This window comes from Schistocerca nitens, chromosome 3, assembly GCF_023898315.1.
Source record: "Schistocerca nitens isolate TAMUIC-IGC-003100 chromosome 3, iqSchNite1.1, whole genome shotgun sequence".
NCBI classification, from domain to species: domain Eukaryota; kingdom Metazoa; phylum Arthropoda; class Insecta; order Orthoptera; family Acrididae; genus Schistocerca; species Schistocerca nitens.
This window is the reverse complement of record NC_064616.1, coordinates 636,420,810-636,440,732: the sequence shown is the minus strand read 5'-3', so window position 1 is coordinate 636,440,732 and position 19,923 is coordinate 636,420,810. Positions and strand designations below refer to the sequence as shown.

The 19,923-nt window shown below is 41.5% G+C and overlaps 1 protein-coding gene across 1 annotated transcript in view; it reads right to left on the bottom strand.

Annotated features, from left to right (window-relative positions):
* LOC126249374 (O-acyltransferase like protein-like) overlaps positions 1–19,923 on the bottom strand; it is a 272,872-nt gene that overhangs the window by 80,931 nt on the left and 172,018 nt on the right. The window contains exons 3-6 of the mRNA XM_049951028.1: positions 16,189–16,364; positions 11,212–11,399; positions 7,008–7,210; positions 6,825–6,911 (exon numbers count right to left, since the gene is read on the bottom strand). Coding sequence (XP_049806985.1) covers positions 6,825–6,911; positions 7,008–7,210; positions 11,212–11,399; positions 16,189–16,364 — 654 coding nt within the window. The remainder of the gene's footprint in view (positions 1–6,824; positions 6,912–7,007; positions 7,211–11,211; positions 11,400–16,188; positions 16,365–19,923) is intronic.

The window sequence follows — 19,923 nt, the reverse complement described above, 5'->3', positions numbered from 1 at the left end:
GAAAATAACTGGATTACCAGTAACAAATGCTGTCTCTAATCATGATGTACAGTTAGTTAGGATAAATAAGAGAGTGGATTGTAGTACTGATACTCCTCAGTGGAAAGCAGACAGAATAATTAGTGAGTCTAGAACAAATGTTTTGAAAAATAATTTACAAGAGATCATATGGGCGAAACTTATAATGAACCATATGCTGACATAAAATTTAATCTATTCCTTCACAAATTCATATCAGTATTTGAAAATAGTTTTCTGCAGAAGCTAATCAGAAAGGACATTAAACAGGCATGTAAGAAAACATGGATCACTAGAAGAATTAAAGTATCTTGTGAAAGGAAAAGGGAAATGTCTAAGTTGGCAAGAGCAAGCAAAGATCCTCCAGTAACTGAACATTACAAAAACTAGTCAAAATTGCTAAGAAAAAGGTATTAAAAATCAAGGACCATGCAGATTGTCAGAAATCAGTAATTCCAGCAATGGACTTAAGGCTATATGGAAGATACTGTGCCTCTCTGAAATTTTGTCACATGAAAAAGTGTTTCTGTTTATCTCAGCTAAACACTCTAAAATTTTGCATACATAGTTCTTTGCAACCTGAATATATATGTTTTAATATATTTATCTCAGCTAAACACACTAAAATTTTGCATACATAGTTCTTTGCAACCTGAATATATATGTTTTAATATTTTACTACACTCAAAATTTTTGCCGGTCCAGATAAATACCTGAATCTCCTGTTTGTCAGGATCAGCCATAGGGGTCATTCAAGGACCACTTGAGGATCAACTGAAATTTTCAACATTATTGATGTGTCCCACTTATTGCTTCTTAACACTACAAGCAGAGCTTCTCCCTCTGTGTAAGAGGGAGTAACCACAGCTGAGAGAACAAACTTGGTGGAGAAATTTGGCTCACTCTAACATAAGGATATATCAGTGGATTTAAATTCAATGAAATGAAGTAAATGAATTCAGTGGGGATGAAATCATTGAATTTCAATGACATGCATGTCAGTGAAACATCTTCAGAAAAACTTTTTTGGCCTCCATCTTCCCCCTGTAAACCGTTTTTTCTCCTTACCTTCTTGTCAAAACATTCTTCAGCAATCCATATTGAAAATGAATGGGATTTTTTTTCTTTAAAGAGAAAATTTGCATTGTTTCTGTAACTAAAATTCTTCTTTAAGTATTTATGAAAATTTAATCTTTTGAAAAACTAAAATTCTTGTCGGAAACACATTAATTTATTTACTCATTGATATTTAAGCATTTGCGTGCAATGGATGTCATGGGTAACTTAAAAAAACTTTCACAGTGGGAACTGAAATGTGAGATAAACATGCTTACTTATTGTATAAAACTAGCAGTACATAAACTGTAAAGGTAAACTATAAATAGCAAATTCATGTATAAATGTTCAGTGGTAAATTACACAGTCTGGTAAACATGGAACTGCACATTGTTAATAAAGAACTATACACATATGTTACTGACTGAAAGCCTGTAAACTGTCTTTTCTTCAGCTGCTTGTGTGTTTTATTTTTAAAGACATTTAATACAAGTTGATGTATCTCTGAAGGTAGTATATTAAATAGTTTTATACCTACATATTTACATCTACAGTGTATTTTCTGAACTCTGATTGTAAGTATATCTATCTTTAAATACTTCATGTGTATTATACTGATGTAAAGACTGCCTCAGGGTATCCATGTTATAGTTTTCAAACAATGGAAATCCAGGATGGAACAACGACAATAGTATTAAAAGTACAGATTGCTACTCACCATACAGAGAATACTCTGAGTCGCAGACAGGCACAACAAAGAGACTGCTATACATTTAAGCTTTTGGCCAAAATGTTTCCTCTAAATTAGAAAACACCACACACACACACACACACACACACAAGTATAACTCACACACACATGACAACTGTCTCTGGTCACTGAGGCCAGACTGTACACAACTGCATGTGATTGGAGGAGCAATCAGTTGGTGGTGAGGGTAAGGTGGAAGCTGGGACAGGGCAGGGTAGGGATAGCAGGGTAGGGGTGGGGTAGGGTGTAATAGTGGTTGTGGGAGCATGCAGGGATGTGGTAGAGACATGGTAGGGCTGCTGGGTGCAGTTAGGCTGTTTGATTGGGGACCAGGAAAGGAGAGAAGTAGAGGAGGGGAAAAGGACTAGTGGGCGTGTTTGTGGAATAGAAGGTGGCATAGTGACAGATGAGGTGCAGGAAAGGGCATAGGTGGTTGAAGGAAAGGGACTAGTGAATGTTGAGGCCCTACCCCACCCCCACCACATCCGTACATACTCCAACTAGACTACAACTATTCATGGAACATTATTTAAGGTAAAAGCACATGAGCAGAATTCAACAGTGTATCATATAAAACTCTCTTTTACATGAAATTTTCAAAATTTCCCATGGTTACAATGGGAGAAGTAATTCTTAGGTTCACCTTTAAGTTTTGTGTTGCATTTCAATGAAGACAGTTTTGACATGTCATTAACTTCATTGCTTTACTTGTACATATCACCAATGGTTTAAATTGTCGTTATGGTCTTCTTCTGGTACAGTGTAATTTAAGTGTACACAAATGCAGAGTTGGCAGCTGTCGATTTGATGTTTGGGTTACGTTAGCATATGGTGATGGCTGTGCCATTCAGTGTGAAAAGTTCTTTATGTCAGTCCTCAGAGTCCCTGCAGTGGCTCATGAACTCTCAACCACAATCAGAATCCACTCTGACTTAGCAACGTGTGGTATGTGAGTTGAGTTACATCTACATCTACACGGATACTCTACAAATTACATTTAAGGGCCTGGCAGAGGGTTCATCGAGCCACCTTCACAATTCTCTATTATTCCAATCTCGTATAGTGTGTGGAAAGAACAAACACCTATATCTTTCTCTATGAGCTCTGATTTCCCTTATTTTATAGTGGTGATTGTTTCTCCCTATGTAGGTCGGTGTCAACAAAATATTTTCCCATTTGGAGGAGAAAGTTGATGACTGGAATTTCGTGAGAGGATTCTGTCACAGCGAAAAACGCCTTTCTTTTAATGATTTCCAGCCCAAATCCTGCATCATTTCAGTGACATTCTCTCCCATATTTCACGATAACACAAAACGTGCTGCCTTCTTTGAACTTTTTCGACGTACTCCGTCAGTCCTATCTGGTAAGGACCCCACACCGTGAGCAGTATTCTAAAAGAGGACAGACAAGCGTAGTGTAGGCAGTCTCCTTAGTAGATCTGTTACATTTTCTAAGTGTACAGCCAATAAAACTCAGTTTTTGGTTAGCCTTCCCCACAACATTTTCTATGTGTTTCTTCCAATTTAAATTGTTCGTAATTGTAATTCCTAGGTATTTAGTTGAATTTACGACCTTTAGACTTGACTGATTTGTTGTGTAACCGAAGTTTAAAGAATTCCGTTTAGCACTCATGTGGATGACCTCACACTTGGTCAACTGCCAATTTTCGCACCATTCAGATTGTAATTCTAAATCGTTTTTTAATTTGTTTTGACTGATGACTTTATTAGTCGATAAACGACAGCGTCATCTGCAAACAACCTCAGAGGCCTGCTCAGATTGTCTCCTAAATCGTTTATATAGATAAGGATCAGCAAAGGGCCTATAACACTACCTTGGGGAACGCCAGAAATCACTTCTGTTTTACTCGATGACCTTCCGTCAATTTCTACGAACTGCGACCTCTCTGACAGAATGTCACAAATCCAGTCACATAACTGAGACGATATTCCATAAGCATGCAATTTCACTACAAGCCGCTTGTGTGGTACAGTGTCAAAAGCCTTCCGGAAAACCAGAAATACGGAATCGATCTGAACTCCCTTGTCAACACTTTATGCGAAAAAAGAGTTACCGGTAGTCGTGTTTCACAAGAACGATCTTTTCTAAACCCATGTTGCCTGTGTGAATAGACCCTTTTTTCGACGTAATTCATAATGTTCGAACACAATATATGTTCCAGAATCCTGCTGCACGATATGGGCCTGTAATTAAGTGCATTACTCCTATTTCCTTTCTTGAATATTGGTGTGACCTGTGCAACTTTGGGTACGGATCTTTAGTTGAGCGAACGGTTGTATATGATTGTTAAGTATGGAGCTAATGCATCAGCATACACTGAAAGGAGCGTAATTGATGTACAGTCTGGACCAGAAGACTTCCTTTTATGAAGTGATTTAAGTTGCTTCATTACTCCAAGGATATTTACTTTTACGTTACTCATGTTGGCAGCTGTTCTTGATTCGAATTCTGGAATATTTACTTCGTCTTCTTTTGTGAAGCCATTTCGGAAGGCGGTGTTTAGTAACTCTGCTCTGGAAGTCCTGTCTTCGATAGACAGTACTATTGCGCAGAAAGGCATTGACTGTGTCTTGCAGCTGGCATATTTCACATACGACCAGAATCTCCATGTATTTTCTGCCAGGTATCGAGATAAAGTTTCGTTGTGGAAACTGCTATAAGTATCTCTCATTGAAGTTCGCGCAAAATTTCGAACTTCTGTGAAAGATCGCCGATCTTGGGGATTTTGGGTCTGTTTAAATTTAGCTCGTTTGTTTCGTTGTTTCTGCAACAGTGCTCTGAGCCGTTTTGTGTACCAATGAGGAACAGCTCTGTCGTTTGTTAATTTATTTGGTATAAATCTCTCAACTGCTACCGATACTATTTCTTATAATTCAAGCCACATCTGGTCTACACTTGTATTATTAATTTGGACATGTGGAACTGACCACTATACGACATGAGAGTCAGACCTGCCAGTATAAAAGAAGGTGGGGTGTATTGTGTTGTCAGCAGAACAGCAGTAACAGTACAATTGTTTCTCGGAACAGCTCAGTGACTTCGAACATCAATTAGTCATTGGATGTCACCCAAGTAACAAATACATCAGGAAAACCTCAACCCATCTAAAGCTGCCCAAGTCAACTGTTGGTGATGCAGTTGTGAAGTGGAAATGCAGAGGAACAAACACAGCTAAGCCAAGATCAGGCAGACCTCATGCACAGACGGACAGGAACCGTCGAGCATTGTGGAGCGTTGTTATAAAAAATCCCATGAAACCAGTGAAAGGAACCACTCGCAAGTACCCAAGTGGATCCAGCAGTCCAGCCAGCACAATGACCGCACACAGGGAGTTAAAAAGGTTAGGGTACAATGGTCGAGCAGCTGCTTGTAAGCCGCATGTGTCTGTAGTCAGTGCTAAGTGACACGTCAGGTGGTGCAAAGAACAACGCCACTGGACAGGGGATGATTGGAAACGAATGGTTTGGAGTGATACCTGTGCCAATCAATGAAAGGGTTTGGGCTTGGCAAATGGCGGGAGAAAGTTGTCAGCCGTCATGGGTAGCGCCAACAGTGAAGTACGGAGGCGTTACGGTATGGGGTGTTTTTCGTGGTTAGGGTGTGGTTCTGTTATTGCTCGGAAGTCATAAAGAGCTTCTGTGAGGCGATGATTTGTGGACATTAACATTCCTGAAATGGATTGATCTGCCCAAAATCCTGACCTGAACCTAAAGGAACACCTTTTGGATTAGAACGTCCACTTCACCTCATAACCCTGTCTTATCAGGATCATTCCGAAATTTTGAAATTATCATTTTAATCGTAATTCTTTTGAAGATCATATCTTTTCTTCCCTAATGTACCGCTGCATGTGGTCAGTGCACTGTTTTGGGTTGCTCAGAACAGACTTCTTGTGGCATTTGATTGCAGAATTCAATAAGCTGAGTTGTTTGCCTAGAAGGAACGGTATCCACTGACTACAGATCTCTCAAATCCGAAGATTCATGATCGAGATAAAAAACCGCTGCCGATCCAATCCCGAGAGTGTATTTAGTTTGTTGATAAGCTGAGTGGGGATATGAATCTTGTTTTTCCCCAGTAGTGGCCGTTATCTGACATCTCGACCGACTTTCAGTTCTTATATCAAATCATTACAATGGCCAGTTATTGCTAAGGAAGTCGCCAAACACCTGCTGCAAATGTTTCAAACACTAATTTAGTTTTAGTCATGCATTAAAAAAATTAAACATCACACTTTCGTTGACAACTGAGGCAGATAGAAAACTAACAGAGAAATTGCGTCCTACCCAGTAGGCTGAGCAAGTCGTAACTAGCACGACTTATTGGAACTGAAATATTCAACACTAAACCAGGAAGCCACAGAAAATCCAGAGTGGTCCTCTCAGTGCCGTCTCAGTCGACTGTGCTAGCGTTTGAATGACGTTAATGTGACAAGGGATTTGACGAATCAGAGTAAACCTACATTTCTGTTATTCACGAAAATGATTTATTTTGCGAAATATGTTTACTACTGTACAGGAAAACAATTACACAAAAACAAAAACAAACGCCGTCCGAACAGGTCTTGAAGGCCCAACGGCACCGACCGACGCCATGTTAGCCTCAGCCCTAAGGCGTTACCTGGATGCGGATACAGAGGGGCATGTGATCAGCACACCGCTCTCCCGACCGTATGTCAGTTTTCATGACGGTGTCGCTACTTTTCAATCAAGTAGCTTCTCTGTAGGCATCACAAGGGCCGAGCGCACCTCGCTTGCCAACAGCACTCGGCAGACGACGAGAGCCGGTGTTACCACTACGGCAAGGACGTTAGCAAATACACGAAACCATGCAAATTTATTGAAACTTGAAAGTGAAATGCAAACTTGCATGATGTATTTCTTTCATTACGGTGGAAACTTAGTATGTCGTCGTGTTAGTAATACTATGTAATTTGTAGACACTTCTGCACACATAAACACAAAGTGCCCTTACATACCTAATCGCTGTCGCGGTTTTGTTTCAGTTACCGGAATGTCTGCTCCCTCAGCCGCAGGACTTACGTTCCTGTTACAGCGGCATATATCTGAAACATCAACACATGCTGTTTTTTTTTTAACTCTGCACAATGGTGTACTTCCTTCAAAATATATTTAAAATAAATGTAAGAAATTAAGATTACCATTGTTATTCACATTCGGTTGACAAGTTTTCCTTTTATCTGGAAGCTTCCCATTCAGTGTTTTACCGTTTGAAATGGTCGTAATTTCATATTTGTAATCATTTTTCACCACTGGTAGCTGACTCTTTTGCTTCATGTTACTCCAGTAGTAGTCATATCCTGTCCCTATTGCCAGAAATATCACCATCACAGATGATACTGAACTGAAAATAAGCAGAGAGCAACTAAGTAGCTTATATGTACACTTATAAAAATAAATGACATTGTGAGACACAAGTGCCCCACATATATTCTCTCTCTTCCTGTCCCCAGTAACTTTCTCTCTCTGAAACACACACACACACACACACACACACACACACACACACACACACACACATACTCTGAAGAATACACTTCTAAGAAATTATCGAGTCTCTTGCGGCCACGTCTTACCAGGGTTATCGTTCGATTCGGGATATTTTGTAGACAACTTTTGTTGGTTTTTCTAACGTTTAGAAAATGCCTCTGTGTTATAAGCAGTCTTTCCGAACAAAGGTCAACAAACGATGTGACCAACAGCATAAAACGAAGAACGTCATAAACTAAACCGCATGAATGACTATACATATTATGTGCTTTTTTTCTATAAATAACAAAACTCAACATTGTGTATTAAAGTAATAAAGAATAGGGATCTGTGCATCAGTATCGACAATAATAAGAAATTGAGTCGCTTTCCAATCTCAGTACAGTGTCTGAAGAGTGAATCTACAGAGTGTTTCCGTAGTAGCATGCAAAAATTGAACAGGACATAAAGGACGCGCCACTGAACAATTTGTAGTAGGGAACCTGGTCTCGGAGAAGCCAGCATAAGGAGATAATAGGAATAAAATCACATTACCGTGTACTTTTTTTTACATTAATCACAATTAATTGCAAATACCATCACTGACACAATGAACGTACCATATGTACATTATCTTACAAAATGTGCTGAAACTAAAGGCCGTCAACTTCAATGCAGGCATGACAAGGGCGAACAAGATTCTGACGCACCCTGCCAAATATCCCTGGTGTGTTTCGAATCACGTCACAGGCGGCTACAATTCTGCAACTAATTCCACCTCCGTATCCACTGGGGTCTCACACACAAGTGACTTTAGATATCGCCGTAGGAAATAATAAAGGGGATTCAGGTCAGGTGAGCTCGCAGGCCATGGAATAGGACCTCCCCTTACAATACAGCGACCAGGAAATACAGCATTGAGATAGTTGCGGACATCCACACTGGAGCGAGCCTGTGCATCGTCATATGTAGAACTCTTTGCACGGATTTGCCATTCAGATGGCCAGGTAGAAGATATGGCCAATGAGCTTATCGCCTACAACGCCGGCTGATGCCTGTTAGGAAATCTTTCCTTGTGCAGTCTTTTAGCAGCGAGAGCATTGCAACGTACTTCCTCATACACAAGGTGCATGTCAGTGAGTTCTGCGAGACTGTACTGATACTGCTCCATCGTATTGTACAGTATGTCCCTGAAAAGCACCGAGTAATGAATGGGTCTGTCGTTGATTCATAACACGTTCTGTCATGGGACAGTGTAAATATGGTACAACAGAGCCACCTTATGGACAAGTAAATTAAAAAAAAAAAAAAAAACTGCATCATGATTTCCTGGTAATCAGGCTCGTTCTCCTTGTTTCCTTGCAGCAGGTAAAGAATGTACATGTAAATAAATAGTACTGTACGTGTAAGCCGCGGGGGATTAGCCGAGCGGTCTGGGCGCTGGAGTCATGGACCGTGCGGCTGGTTCCGGCGGAGGTTCGAGTCCTCCCTCGGGCATGGGTGTGTGTGTTTGTCCTTAGGATGATTTAGGTTAAGTAGTGTGTAAGCTTAGGGACTGATGACCTTAGTAGTTAAGTCCCATAAGATTTCACACACATTTTTTGAACAGTACGTGTAAGCTTGTACACAAGTTAGTTGTAAATAACAGTAATGCTGGGCAAGGCGGTAGACAAGTTTACTTCCACATCCCCTTAAGTTGCCTTTCCGACCCCAGGTTTCCTAACTTAAATTTTTCAGTGGAGCATCCTCTATGTCCTGTTCAGTTTTTGCAAGCTCTTACGGAAACACCCTGTTTATCGAGTAGATGAAAATTTTGCGTAGTTGTGGGCGTTTCATGAAATGAAAGACAGGAAGTACCTATTTCTCTCTCAAGAGAACGTTAAGGCCGCTGGGCTTGATATTCCTATCAGACAGACCGAGCGATATTGACAGTGCCCCACGCCCTCGCACTACACGACAAAACGGATATATTTGCGATTTAATTTATGATATAAACGTACAGATTGTTTGAGCAGGAAATGTGCGCGGCACTCCTTTCTTGATCTGACGCCCATTTGGTGGTGATGGAAATTTATCTTAGTGCTAGGATACCAAGCGGCAAGCTTCCACCACAGCGTTCTGCTTGACAGCGATCTCCGTTACCAAGGGCCATCTTCAAGTTGATCGCCTTTCTAAAGCGAAGTCTAATTTCTGTATTTTATTTCGTCTTAATACGTTATGACGGTATAGCCTTCCTTTTTCTTTAACTGAATTAGTGAACAGGATGATTTCACAACGAGAATCTACATATAAATTTATCATCTGGTGACACCTTTTGCACTGAAGCTGACAGCTGGCTAGTTTTTGAATAATTAAGCTTACGTGAAAAAGAACAAAGACAAGTTATCTCTTTTAGAGTATCCTGTGTATCTAAGGTTGAGATTTGTAAATATTAAGAGCAGTGATATACTTCTCCACATAAAATTGTGGAGATAGCGTATAGTTTCTGGAGTTTCTATTCCGCTGTCTCTCGGTATGTAAATTCCTTTACACAGTAAATTTAAGGAGGTCTGCATATTGAGGACAAATCTGATTTACCTGCCACCTGCTGTTCGGATCAACTTGCTATATACAGAGGATGGACAAAAATATAGAAACACTACAAACAGAACACACTGTTATACCTAATACGGCGTAGGAAAACAGTTTGCATTCACAACAGCTTCCAGTCGTCTCGAACGGATAAATACGAGTCCTGTATGGTTTTCAAGGGAATCTTATATCATTTTTCCTGCACGATAGTGGCAAGTTCAGGGAACGATAATGGAGGTGGACAGCGATCGGGCACCCTTCTCTCGGACGTAGACCTCAAAGGCTGAATAATATCGTGATCTGGTGACTGTGATGGCTAAGGGAGATACAACAGTTCATCCTCGTGCTCACAAAACCAGTCAAGGACGGAGAGAGCTGTGTGAACAGGTGCTCTGTCGTCTTGGAACACAGCATACCCACTGGGGAACAAACATTTTGCCACGAGATGGACCTGATCAACCAAAATGGTCACATAATCCTTGGCAGGAATGTGACCTTTCAGTGTAACCTTGCGGCCCATGGAATACCACGAAAAGGCTGCCCAAATCATCATCAAGCCCCCGCCATGTTTCACTCTAGGGACGTAAACTCGGCCAGAAGTTGGAAACTGTGTACAACAAGACTCAGCCGACGAAATGACTTTCTGCCACTGCTCCATAGCCCAGGTTTTATGGCTTCGGCACCACATTTTTCTGTTACGGGTATTTGCATCACTGATGAACTTACCCTCTAAGTCCCTGTTCGTTGAGTTCCTTACGTGTTGTTTTGGTGCTGACAAAGTCTGTAGTGACTTTTGCAGTTGTATTCCTCTTACTTTTACCCGTAGTTACAATTCTATTCAATTTCCACCTTTCACTGAACACACACTTTCGTCCGCGTTGTGACTTAGCGGGTGATGCTTTTTCGCTTTCCCTGTGTGGGGCATAAATCTCCGATACGATGTCTCTTTAACACCAAAAACGTCGGCTCCCTTGTTTACGGAAGCACCCACTACAAAAGCACCAACAATTTACCCACTTTCGAATTCATTTAGCTCCACCAGAATGCACTCAAAACTACACAGAACACTGGTCTGACCACGACTGACAATTGCCAAGTGTTGAGGAAATTACACAGGTGCTGTTCGTGGTCAAATACAACAGCGGAACCTGCAGGTTTGGCTAGCATCTGCATTTATGTTCAGGCATCCATTTCTCGCGATGTCTTCATATTTTTGTCCAGCCCCCGTATTATTCTTCTGCTCTGGAATTAAATGGCTATAACCATATCTATCATTGGCACAAATGATAATACTGTTGTACTTACAAAAGAACCCAGAAAGTTGAGTCTTCCAGCATGTTGTACAAGTTGTGAGGAGATTTCACTTTGGTTACTAGTATACTTCTTTCTGTCCCGGCAGCATCGTTTTCTCTGATAGAGAATTCCATTACACTATAAATATCCTCGCTTTTGCAACTGTATGGCAGACAGACACCAATAAGCACCTGCTGTGGCTGTAAATAAATTATAATTGTTAGAAATATTCACTAAATAGCAACAAGTGTGTTTATTCTAAAAAATTTCACTATCCAGCATATCTAAAATGTTGAAAAATATGTCAGCCTCATGACTGCAGTTTCAGTAATTTTTTAACAGCAAACAGAAGACAAGGAAGTATGTCGTGAACGGAAGCAACGGAATATTGTTGTTGAGTCTCATACCTCATCTGCAACCATATTAAATTAATAACATCAAAATAAGAATGTTGTATCCTAAAACATATTATTTTGTGAAGAATCGCATAAACAAACGAATCTGGTGACAACATGAAGTTATGAACGAATTACCCAAAGTATCCAAGTTTCAGATCCATATTTCAATGCTGCTGTTGTGGTCTGCAGTCCGAAAACTGGTTTGGTGTAGCTCTCCACGCTAGTCTATCATGTAAAAGCCTCCTCATCTCTGAATAGCTACTGCAGCCTATACCCGTTTCATCCCGCTTACTGAAGCCAGACCTTGGTCACCCTCTTCGGTTTTTATCCCCATACGCTTCCTTGCACTACTACAGTGACGATTCATTGATGCCTCAAGATGTGTCCTAACAGTTGATCCCTTCTTTTAGTCAAGTTTCACTGTAAATTTCTTATCTCCCCAGTTTGATTTAGTAAATGGTTCAAATAGCTCTAAGCACTGTGGGACTTAACATCTGGGGTCATCAGTCCCCTAGACTTAGAACTGCTTTAGCCCAACTAACCTAAGGACATCACACACATCCATGCCCGAGGCAGGATTCGAACCTGCGACCGTAGCAGCAGAGCGGTTCCGGACTGAAGCGCCTAGAACCGCTCGGCTACAGCGGCCGGCTTGATTTAGGCTTCCTCATCTATATGTTACACTGAGCTGACAAGTCATAGGAGAGCGATATGCACATAATACAGTAGTATCGTGTACACATAGTATAAAAGGGTAGTGCATTGGCGGAGCTGTCATTTGCACTCAGGTGATTTATTTGAAAAGGTTTCCTACGCGATTGTGGCCGTACGACGGAAATTAACAGACTTTAAACGCGGAACGGTAATTCGAGCTAGACGATTCCATTTCAGAACTCCTTAGCGAATTCAATATTCCGAGATTCACAACGCAAAGAGTGTGCCGAGAATACCATATTTCACGCATTACCTCTCACCACGGCCAACGGAGTGGTCGACGGCCTTCGCTTAACGACCGAGACCAGCGGCGTTTACATAGAGTTGTTAGTGCTAACAGACTTGCAGCATGGCGTGAAATAACCGCAGAAATCAATGTGGCACGTATGAAGAACGTATTTGTTGGAACAGTGCGGCAAAATTTGGCGTTAATGGGGTGTGGCCGCAGACGACCGACGCGAGAGCCTTTGCTAACAGCACATCGCCTGCAGCGCCTCTCCTGCGCTCGTGACCATATCGGTTGGACTCTAGACAGCTGGAAAACCGTGACCTGGTCAGATGAGTCCCGCTTTCAATCGGTAACAACTGATGGTAGGGTTAGAGTATGGCCATGGACCCAGGTTGTCAACAAGGCATTGTGCAAGCTGGTGGTGGCTCCTTAATGGTGTGGGCTATGTTTACATGGAATGGACTGGGTCCTCTGGTCCAACTGAACCGAAAATTGACTGTAAATGGTTATGTGGTTATGTCCGGCTACTTGGAGACTATTTGCATCCATTCGTGGACTTCAGGTTCTCATACAACGATGGAATTTTGATGGATGACACTGCCCCATGTCACCAGGCCACAATTGTTCTGGACAGTTCATGCGAATGATTTTGCCAACCAGATCGGCCAACATGCTATGGACAGACGTGAAACTACCATCCTAACACTGCTTGACTTTAACAAGGCTTTTGATACAGTTGACTTTGATATATTACTGATTAAAATGAAGCAGCTGAATTTCTCAAACAGCGCAATACACTGGTTCGACAGCTACCTCAAAAACAAAAGTCAAAAAGTCATTTGTGGGTCGGAAAAGTCATCATGGAAAAACGTGCGCTCTGGAGTTCCCCAAGGCTCCGTCCTTGGTCCATTACTCTTCTCACTGTACATTTATGATATTTCTTCAGTGATTCACTCCTGCAACTACCATCTATATGCCGACGACATCCAACTGTACATAAGTGCAAGCCCCAAGAGCATTGCTGACGCAGTAGCGAGTGTGAACGCAGATCTTTGCTCTGTTTCTCGATGGGCACAGAACCTAGGTCTGAAACTAAACCCCAAGAAATCCCAGGTCATACTTATATCTCATCCAAAGTTAATCAGTCGGTACTTTCGCGAAACAGTCCCTCAAATACTCCTTAATGGTACCCAACTACCATACCAAAAAACAGTAAAAGACCTTGGAATAATCTTGGATGAATACCTAAACTGGGAAGAACAAACAGTCACAGCTTGCCGGAAATCGCTCTCCTCCCTACATGCAATTCAAAAATTTAGAAAAATATTTCCAACCCATGTTAAACAAAAATTAGTCCAAACACTAGTCTTGCCTAATCTTTACTACTGTGATGTAGTTCAACACGGCACAAATAGTGAAAATTTGAGATGCCTCGAGCTAGTGATGAATGCTTGCGTTAGATACGTATGCAATATACGGTTGTATGATCATATTAGTCCTTCATACTCCCAGCTAGGTTGGATACGCCCACATAAGGCACGCGATCTCCACACGATGTGCTTACTTCATCGATTTCTTAGCCACTGGTGCCCCCAATACTTATCTTCTCACATTAAATACCTATCATCATTCCCCAACCGCAATACCAGATCGTATACGTCTAGCATCTTGGCTGTACCTTTACATAACACAAAATCTTTCTCCGTGTCATTCTCCATCTCAGCCATAAGACTATGGAACGCGCTCCCCTGTGATCTGCGTCTTATCCAGAACCACTCAACATTCAAGAGGAAACTCAAGACTTACATATTAGGGACGGTATAGTCACCATTGTTGTGCCCCTCTCATCTCTTTCTTTCTCCTCTCCATCATAGCTTCGAATTTTACCACTCTATTTCTCTTCCTCTAACCTATCTACCTCTTCTATATCTCTTTCACCCCATTCTATCGTCTTACGACTCTGCTTGATGAGAATAACTCACAAGCTGCAAGAATATAACGAGAAAATTCCCAACTAGCAATAGGACTGACATTCATAAAAGAAAAATATGTTTACTTTCATATACATAGTCACTACTATTATTATTATTATTATTCTTGATTGTTATAATTATTTTTTGATTGTTATAATTATCATTGTACTACGTTTATAATCTCTATTTTTTTCTTTAACATAAATACTGTATAACATGTTATATGTCCTTAATGTTCTGTAGAAACTGAAATTTGTTGAATCTGAGTATGCCTGGTTAGGTGTAAGAGAGGGCCTGAAGGCCCTAATCTTGCCAGGTAAAATAAATGCATAAATAAATAAATAAATAAAATGAATCCCGTAGTACAGTTATGGGACATAACCGAAAAGTCAGTTCGTACACAAAATCATGCACCGGCAACACTTCCACAATTACGGACGTGTATAGGGGCAGCATCGCTCAGTATTTCTACAGGGGACTTCCAACGACTTGTTGAGTGAATGTCATGTCGAGCAGCTGCACTATGGCTGGCATAAGGAGGCCTGACATTATACTATGAGGTGTCCCATGACCTTTATCACCTCAGTGTATATTCTCTCTAGCGCGACAATCGTCAGTTATTTTGCTGCCTATATAGCAAAATCCACTGACTTTCTTAGTGTCTCATTTCCTAATCTAATTCCCTCAGTATCACATGATTCATTTTGACAAGATTTCATTATCCTTGTCTCATTTTTGTTGATGTTCGTCTTATAATTTTTGTTCAAGGCACTATCCACTCCGTTAAGGTGCTTTTACAAGCTCTTTGTAGTCTCACAGAGTTGCAGTGTCATTGTCAAATCTCAAAGTTTTAATTTATTCTCCCTCAACTTTCATTGTTTTCCTAAATTTCTCCTTGGTTTCCACCACATTTTGCTCAATGTACAGAGTAAATAACATCGGGGACTGGTTACAACCCCGATTCACTTCATTACAAACTACTGCCTCCCTTTCGAGTCCCTCGACTCTTAGAACAGCAGGCTGATTTCTGTACAGCTTTTGTATAACCTGCATTTTATTTCTGCTGCCTTCAGACTTTCAACAAAATTATCAAAAGCGTTCTCTAAATCGAGATACGGCACTGAATTAAATAATGAGAACGCTTTATGAAGCTCCGATGCTGGCGGACCCTAGCCTGTACAGGCATAACCTTAGCCAAAAACAATGATATTGAACACATTGAATGTTTTAAGCAGACTCTGCCTGATATACGGTGTTTGTGTAGCTATTGTACCATAAATTTCCGTTTTGCTATCTGGCGCATTTCTCCCTATTTATATGGAAAGTTTCCCCGAAAACATAACAAACACTGTATCATTAGACTCCTCGAAAAGAGGAGTGCACTCGAATGTCATTAGACAGTAAGCTGGTTCTTTACCGAGGTAGCTCAAGAAGCTTCATCTATTGAGCGTACAGAAAAATACAAAACTTCTGTTCATTACCATTAAACAAAAACTTTTTCTGTATTCTGAAAAATCTTTGATAGAGTGTGTCTGTGTTAGTTTAGACTTCAAATATTGTACCGAAATTCGTCAGGTTGGTTTTATAACTCAATGAAAACTGTACTTTAGAAATGTCTGTCCGTTTTCGTGTTTGTATTTCGATGGAGATGACTATCGCGTGTTTTGGTACTTACGTGGTGACCGGGCAGTCCAATCAGAGAGAGATTTAGGCTCACAGACGAGAATCCTAGCGCAAATGGCAGCTCCCCGCTGATGTTCAGGTTCAGCTGATCACACTGGGCTTTGGAACCAGTCCAATACTCGTTGCCCCAGAATATTCCAGAGCTGTATCTCCCATTGGCGTCGCTCACTGGAAAATAAATGACAGTTACAGTTACGTGAGCGCTTGTTATACGATATTTTGTTATGCAACAATTAGGTTGCTGGCGCATTCCCTTATTTAGTTCAGTACTATTTCGTTATTTACTGCAGATATCTATACATGATTCAGTACTGGAAAAGTTATTGTTTACAGGTATGAGACAGAATAATGTGGACACACGTAGCGGGACGTTTAGGTGAACACTGAAGTAAAGTGAAATGAGATATTCATATGAGATCTGTTAATCCTTTTCGTAGCCCTATTTTCCAAAGATAATACACATTCTGCAGGGTCAATAGTTTTCGTATGCTTAAATCACTTTACATTTTAACATTCTGATCAGTTATAAGGGGCGATCAAAAAGTGTTTGTTCGAAGTCCGGAAAGTCAAGAATCTATATGCCAGTCGGGCAAAATCACTGCGTGCATTGAGACAATCATCCCACCCACTCACAAGGTAGAAGATACCAGTTTGATAAAACCCTGTGTGCTACTGCGTGAAGAAGTCTGTAACTGCCTGCTGCATATCCTCGTCCGACAGGAATAGTCGACCCTTCAAGGCATTATTCGAGGGGTCGAAGGCGTGATTATTGCACGAGTTTCTCCCACTTGAGTTGGCACGTAATGGATGAGGTTGGCCTCACAGATCGACCGACATATTCTGTCGAATCGCGAACTTGCACGATTTCCACAACGGTAATAAATGTAAATGTTGTGTGACTAGGGCCTCCCGTCGGGTAGGTTTTAGATAACATCCTGGCCCATACACATTCTTTATTCTCCGATGGATGTCTACTGGTTTTTATCCTTCAGCAGCCAAGAAAAGAATATCAGCACGTTCGTCCTTTCTGGATACATTTGTTAATTACGTCGCCCACACTAATCCCTAGCCTACATGTCGGTGCTTATTTATGTATCCACATCAGCGTGTCGTTACGTTGTATATATATGCAGCAACAACGCCCTCAAAAAACTTTTTGATCACCCCTTATACATTCGTATTTTAAAGTTAGTTAATATCTAATATTTTTTTTCTTTTCATAATGTGGGGCCACAGTCATAATATATTTCTTTAAAGTCAGTACCGCCATTAGACTGTTTTTTATTTGCAGTGTTACATTTACACGATAATGATTTCGGCTTCAAAGTGCCATTATCAAGTGTTTTCTGAAAGCATATTAGAGAATAACAGTGAAATAAATAACAAGTGATATAACCATAAGAATCCATATTTATAACACTAGGTTAATATCGTTTCGGAAATCATGAAATTTTTCCATTTAACATCAATGGTCCACTGTAGTTTGTGGGTTACAAACAACTGAAACTGTACAGCGACATGAAATCTTTCCATTTAACATCAATGGTCCACTGTAGTTTGTGGGTTACAAACAACTGAAACTGTACAGCGACATGAAATCTTTGGCGTGTACAGTTCCACTCGCCACTAGCTCAATGAAATATCAAAAAAACAAAAACAGTACACGAGAAGCCAGAGAACGCTCGTGGTTGAAACACAATAGATGAACGTGACATATGCTACCCCTTAATGGTCGGCCGCGCGAGATTAGTCGAGCGGTCTTAGGCGCTGCAGTCATGGGCTGTGCGGCTGGTCCTTGCGGAGGTTCGAGTCCTCCCTCCGGCATGGGTGTGTGTGTTTGTCCATGGATAATTTAGGTTAAGTAGTGTGTAAGCTTAGGGACTGATGACCTTAGCAGTTAAGTCCCATAAGATTTCACACACATTTGAACATTTTGAACATCAATGGTCCACTTTAGTATATAACTATAGTTTATACGTACTTTCGCTAGTACTGTTATGCTAAGGCGTGGGCCATGTAAAATAATGAGCTGTTCCGAAAGAACAGACACCACGCAGAATCCGCAGCTGTTTTACATTACATGTAAATTGAAGGTGGAGAGCGGAAGAAAGGAAGGGGATCACCGCTGTTAGTTGTGGTGGGACATTACGAGGAATCAGGGGAGACGAGTGAAAATGTGTACCGGACCGGCATTCGACTCTGGGATCTCCTGCTTACTGGGCAGGTGTGGTAATCACTGCGACATCCGGGACACAGGCCTAGCTGGGGGATGCACAAATACGCACGACCTCCTGTCGAAATCTTAGAGGGCGAATACGGAGGAAATGGACGACGACTACGGATAGCTGGCGCTCAGTGGGTGCGTGAATGAGTCGTGAGGCGTCCCGGGATAGTCCGAGCAGTTGTGATAACTCTGTGTTCCCGATGGCGCAGTGGCTACCGCACCTGCCTACTACGCAGGAGATCCAGGGTTCGAATCCTGGTCCGGTGCACATTTTCACTCGTCGCTGCTTATTCCGCGTAATGCCCCATTGCAACTAACACCAGTGGTCCCCTCCCTTTCCTTCCTTCCGTCACCTCTCCACCTTTGCTTTACTTATAAGTGAAACTGATAGTAAAAATAACAGTATCGTTCTCACATGTATACAGTTTGTGAAAGAACAAACACAGAGTAAAAAACAAAGTCTCAGATTCCCTGGTTATCCTTACCAATTTTTTTTTGTAGCGACTTGGGACTCAGAGAGTAAAAATGAAACATAACGAATGAATCTTATACCAATGACTGTAATTCTTCAGGCCAAACGCCTCCATTGAAATGATTAATGCAAATTAGCTCACGAATTCGATGAAAATGCAGTGATGGCAGAAGACCAATAACTGGAACGAGATTAACAAATGCTAGAAACGTAGGTTTGCCTTTTCTTAATCTTTCTTCTAAGATAAGTCGTAAGGTTAGTATTGCCTCACGTGTTCCAACATTTCTACGGAATCCAAACTGATCTTCCCCCAGGTCCGCTTCTACCAGTGCACCGGACCAGGATTCGAACCCTGGATCTCCTGCGTAGTAGGCAGGTGCGGTAGCCACTGCGCCATCGGGAACACAGAGTTATCACAACTGCTCGGACTATCCCGGGACGCCTCACGACTCATTCACGCACCCACTGAGCGCCAGCTATCCGTAGTCGTCGTCCATTTCCTCCGTATTCGCCCTCTAAACTTCCCCCATGAACCATGGACCTTGCCGTTGGTGGGGAGGCTTGCGTGCCTCAGCGATACAGATGGCCGTACCGTAGGTGCAACCACAACGGAGGGGTATCTGTTGAGAGGCCAGACAAACATGTGGTTCCTGAAGAGGGGCAGCAGCCTTTTCAGTAGTTGCAGGGGCAACAGTCTGGATGATTGACTGATCTGGCCTTGTAACATTAACCAAAACGGCCTTGCTGTGCTGGTACTGCGAACGGCTGAAAGCAAGGGGAAACTACAGCCGTAATTTTTCCCGAGGACATGCAGCTTTACATGCAGCTTTACTGTATGATTAAATGATGATGGCGTCCTCTTGGGTAAAATATTCCGGAGGTAAAATAGTCCCCCATTCGGATCTCCGGGCGGGGACTACTCAAGAGGACGTCGTTATCAGGAGAAAGAAAACTGGCATTCTACGGATCGGAGCGTGGAATGTCAGATCCCTTAATCGGGCAGGTAGGTTAGAAAATTTAAAAAGGGAAAT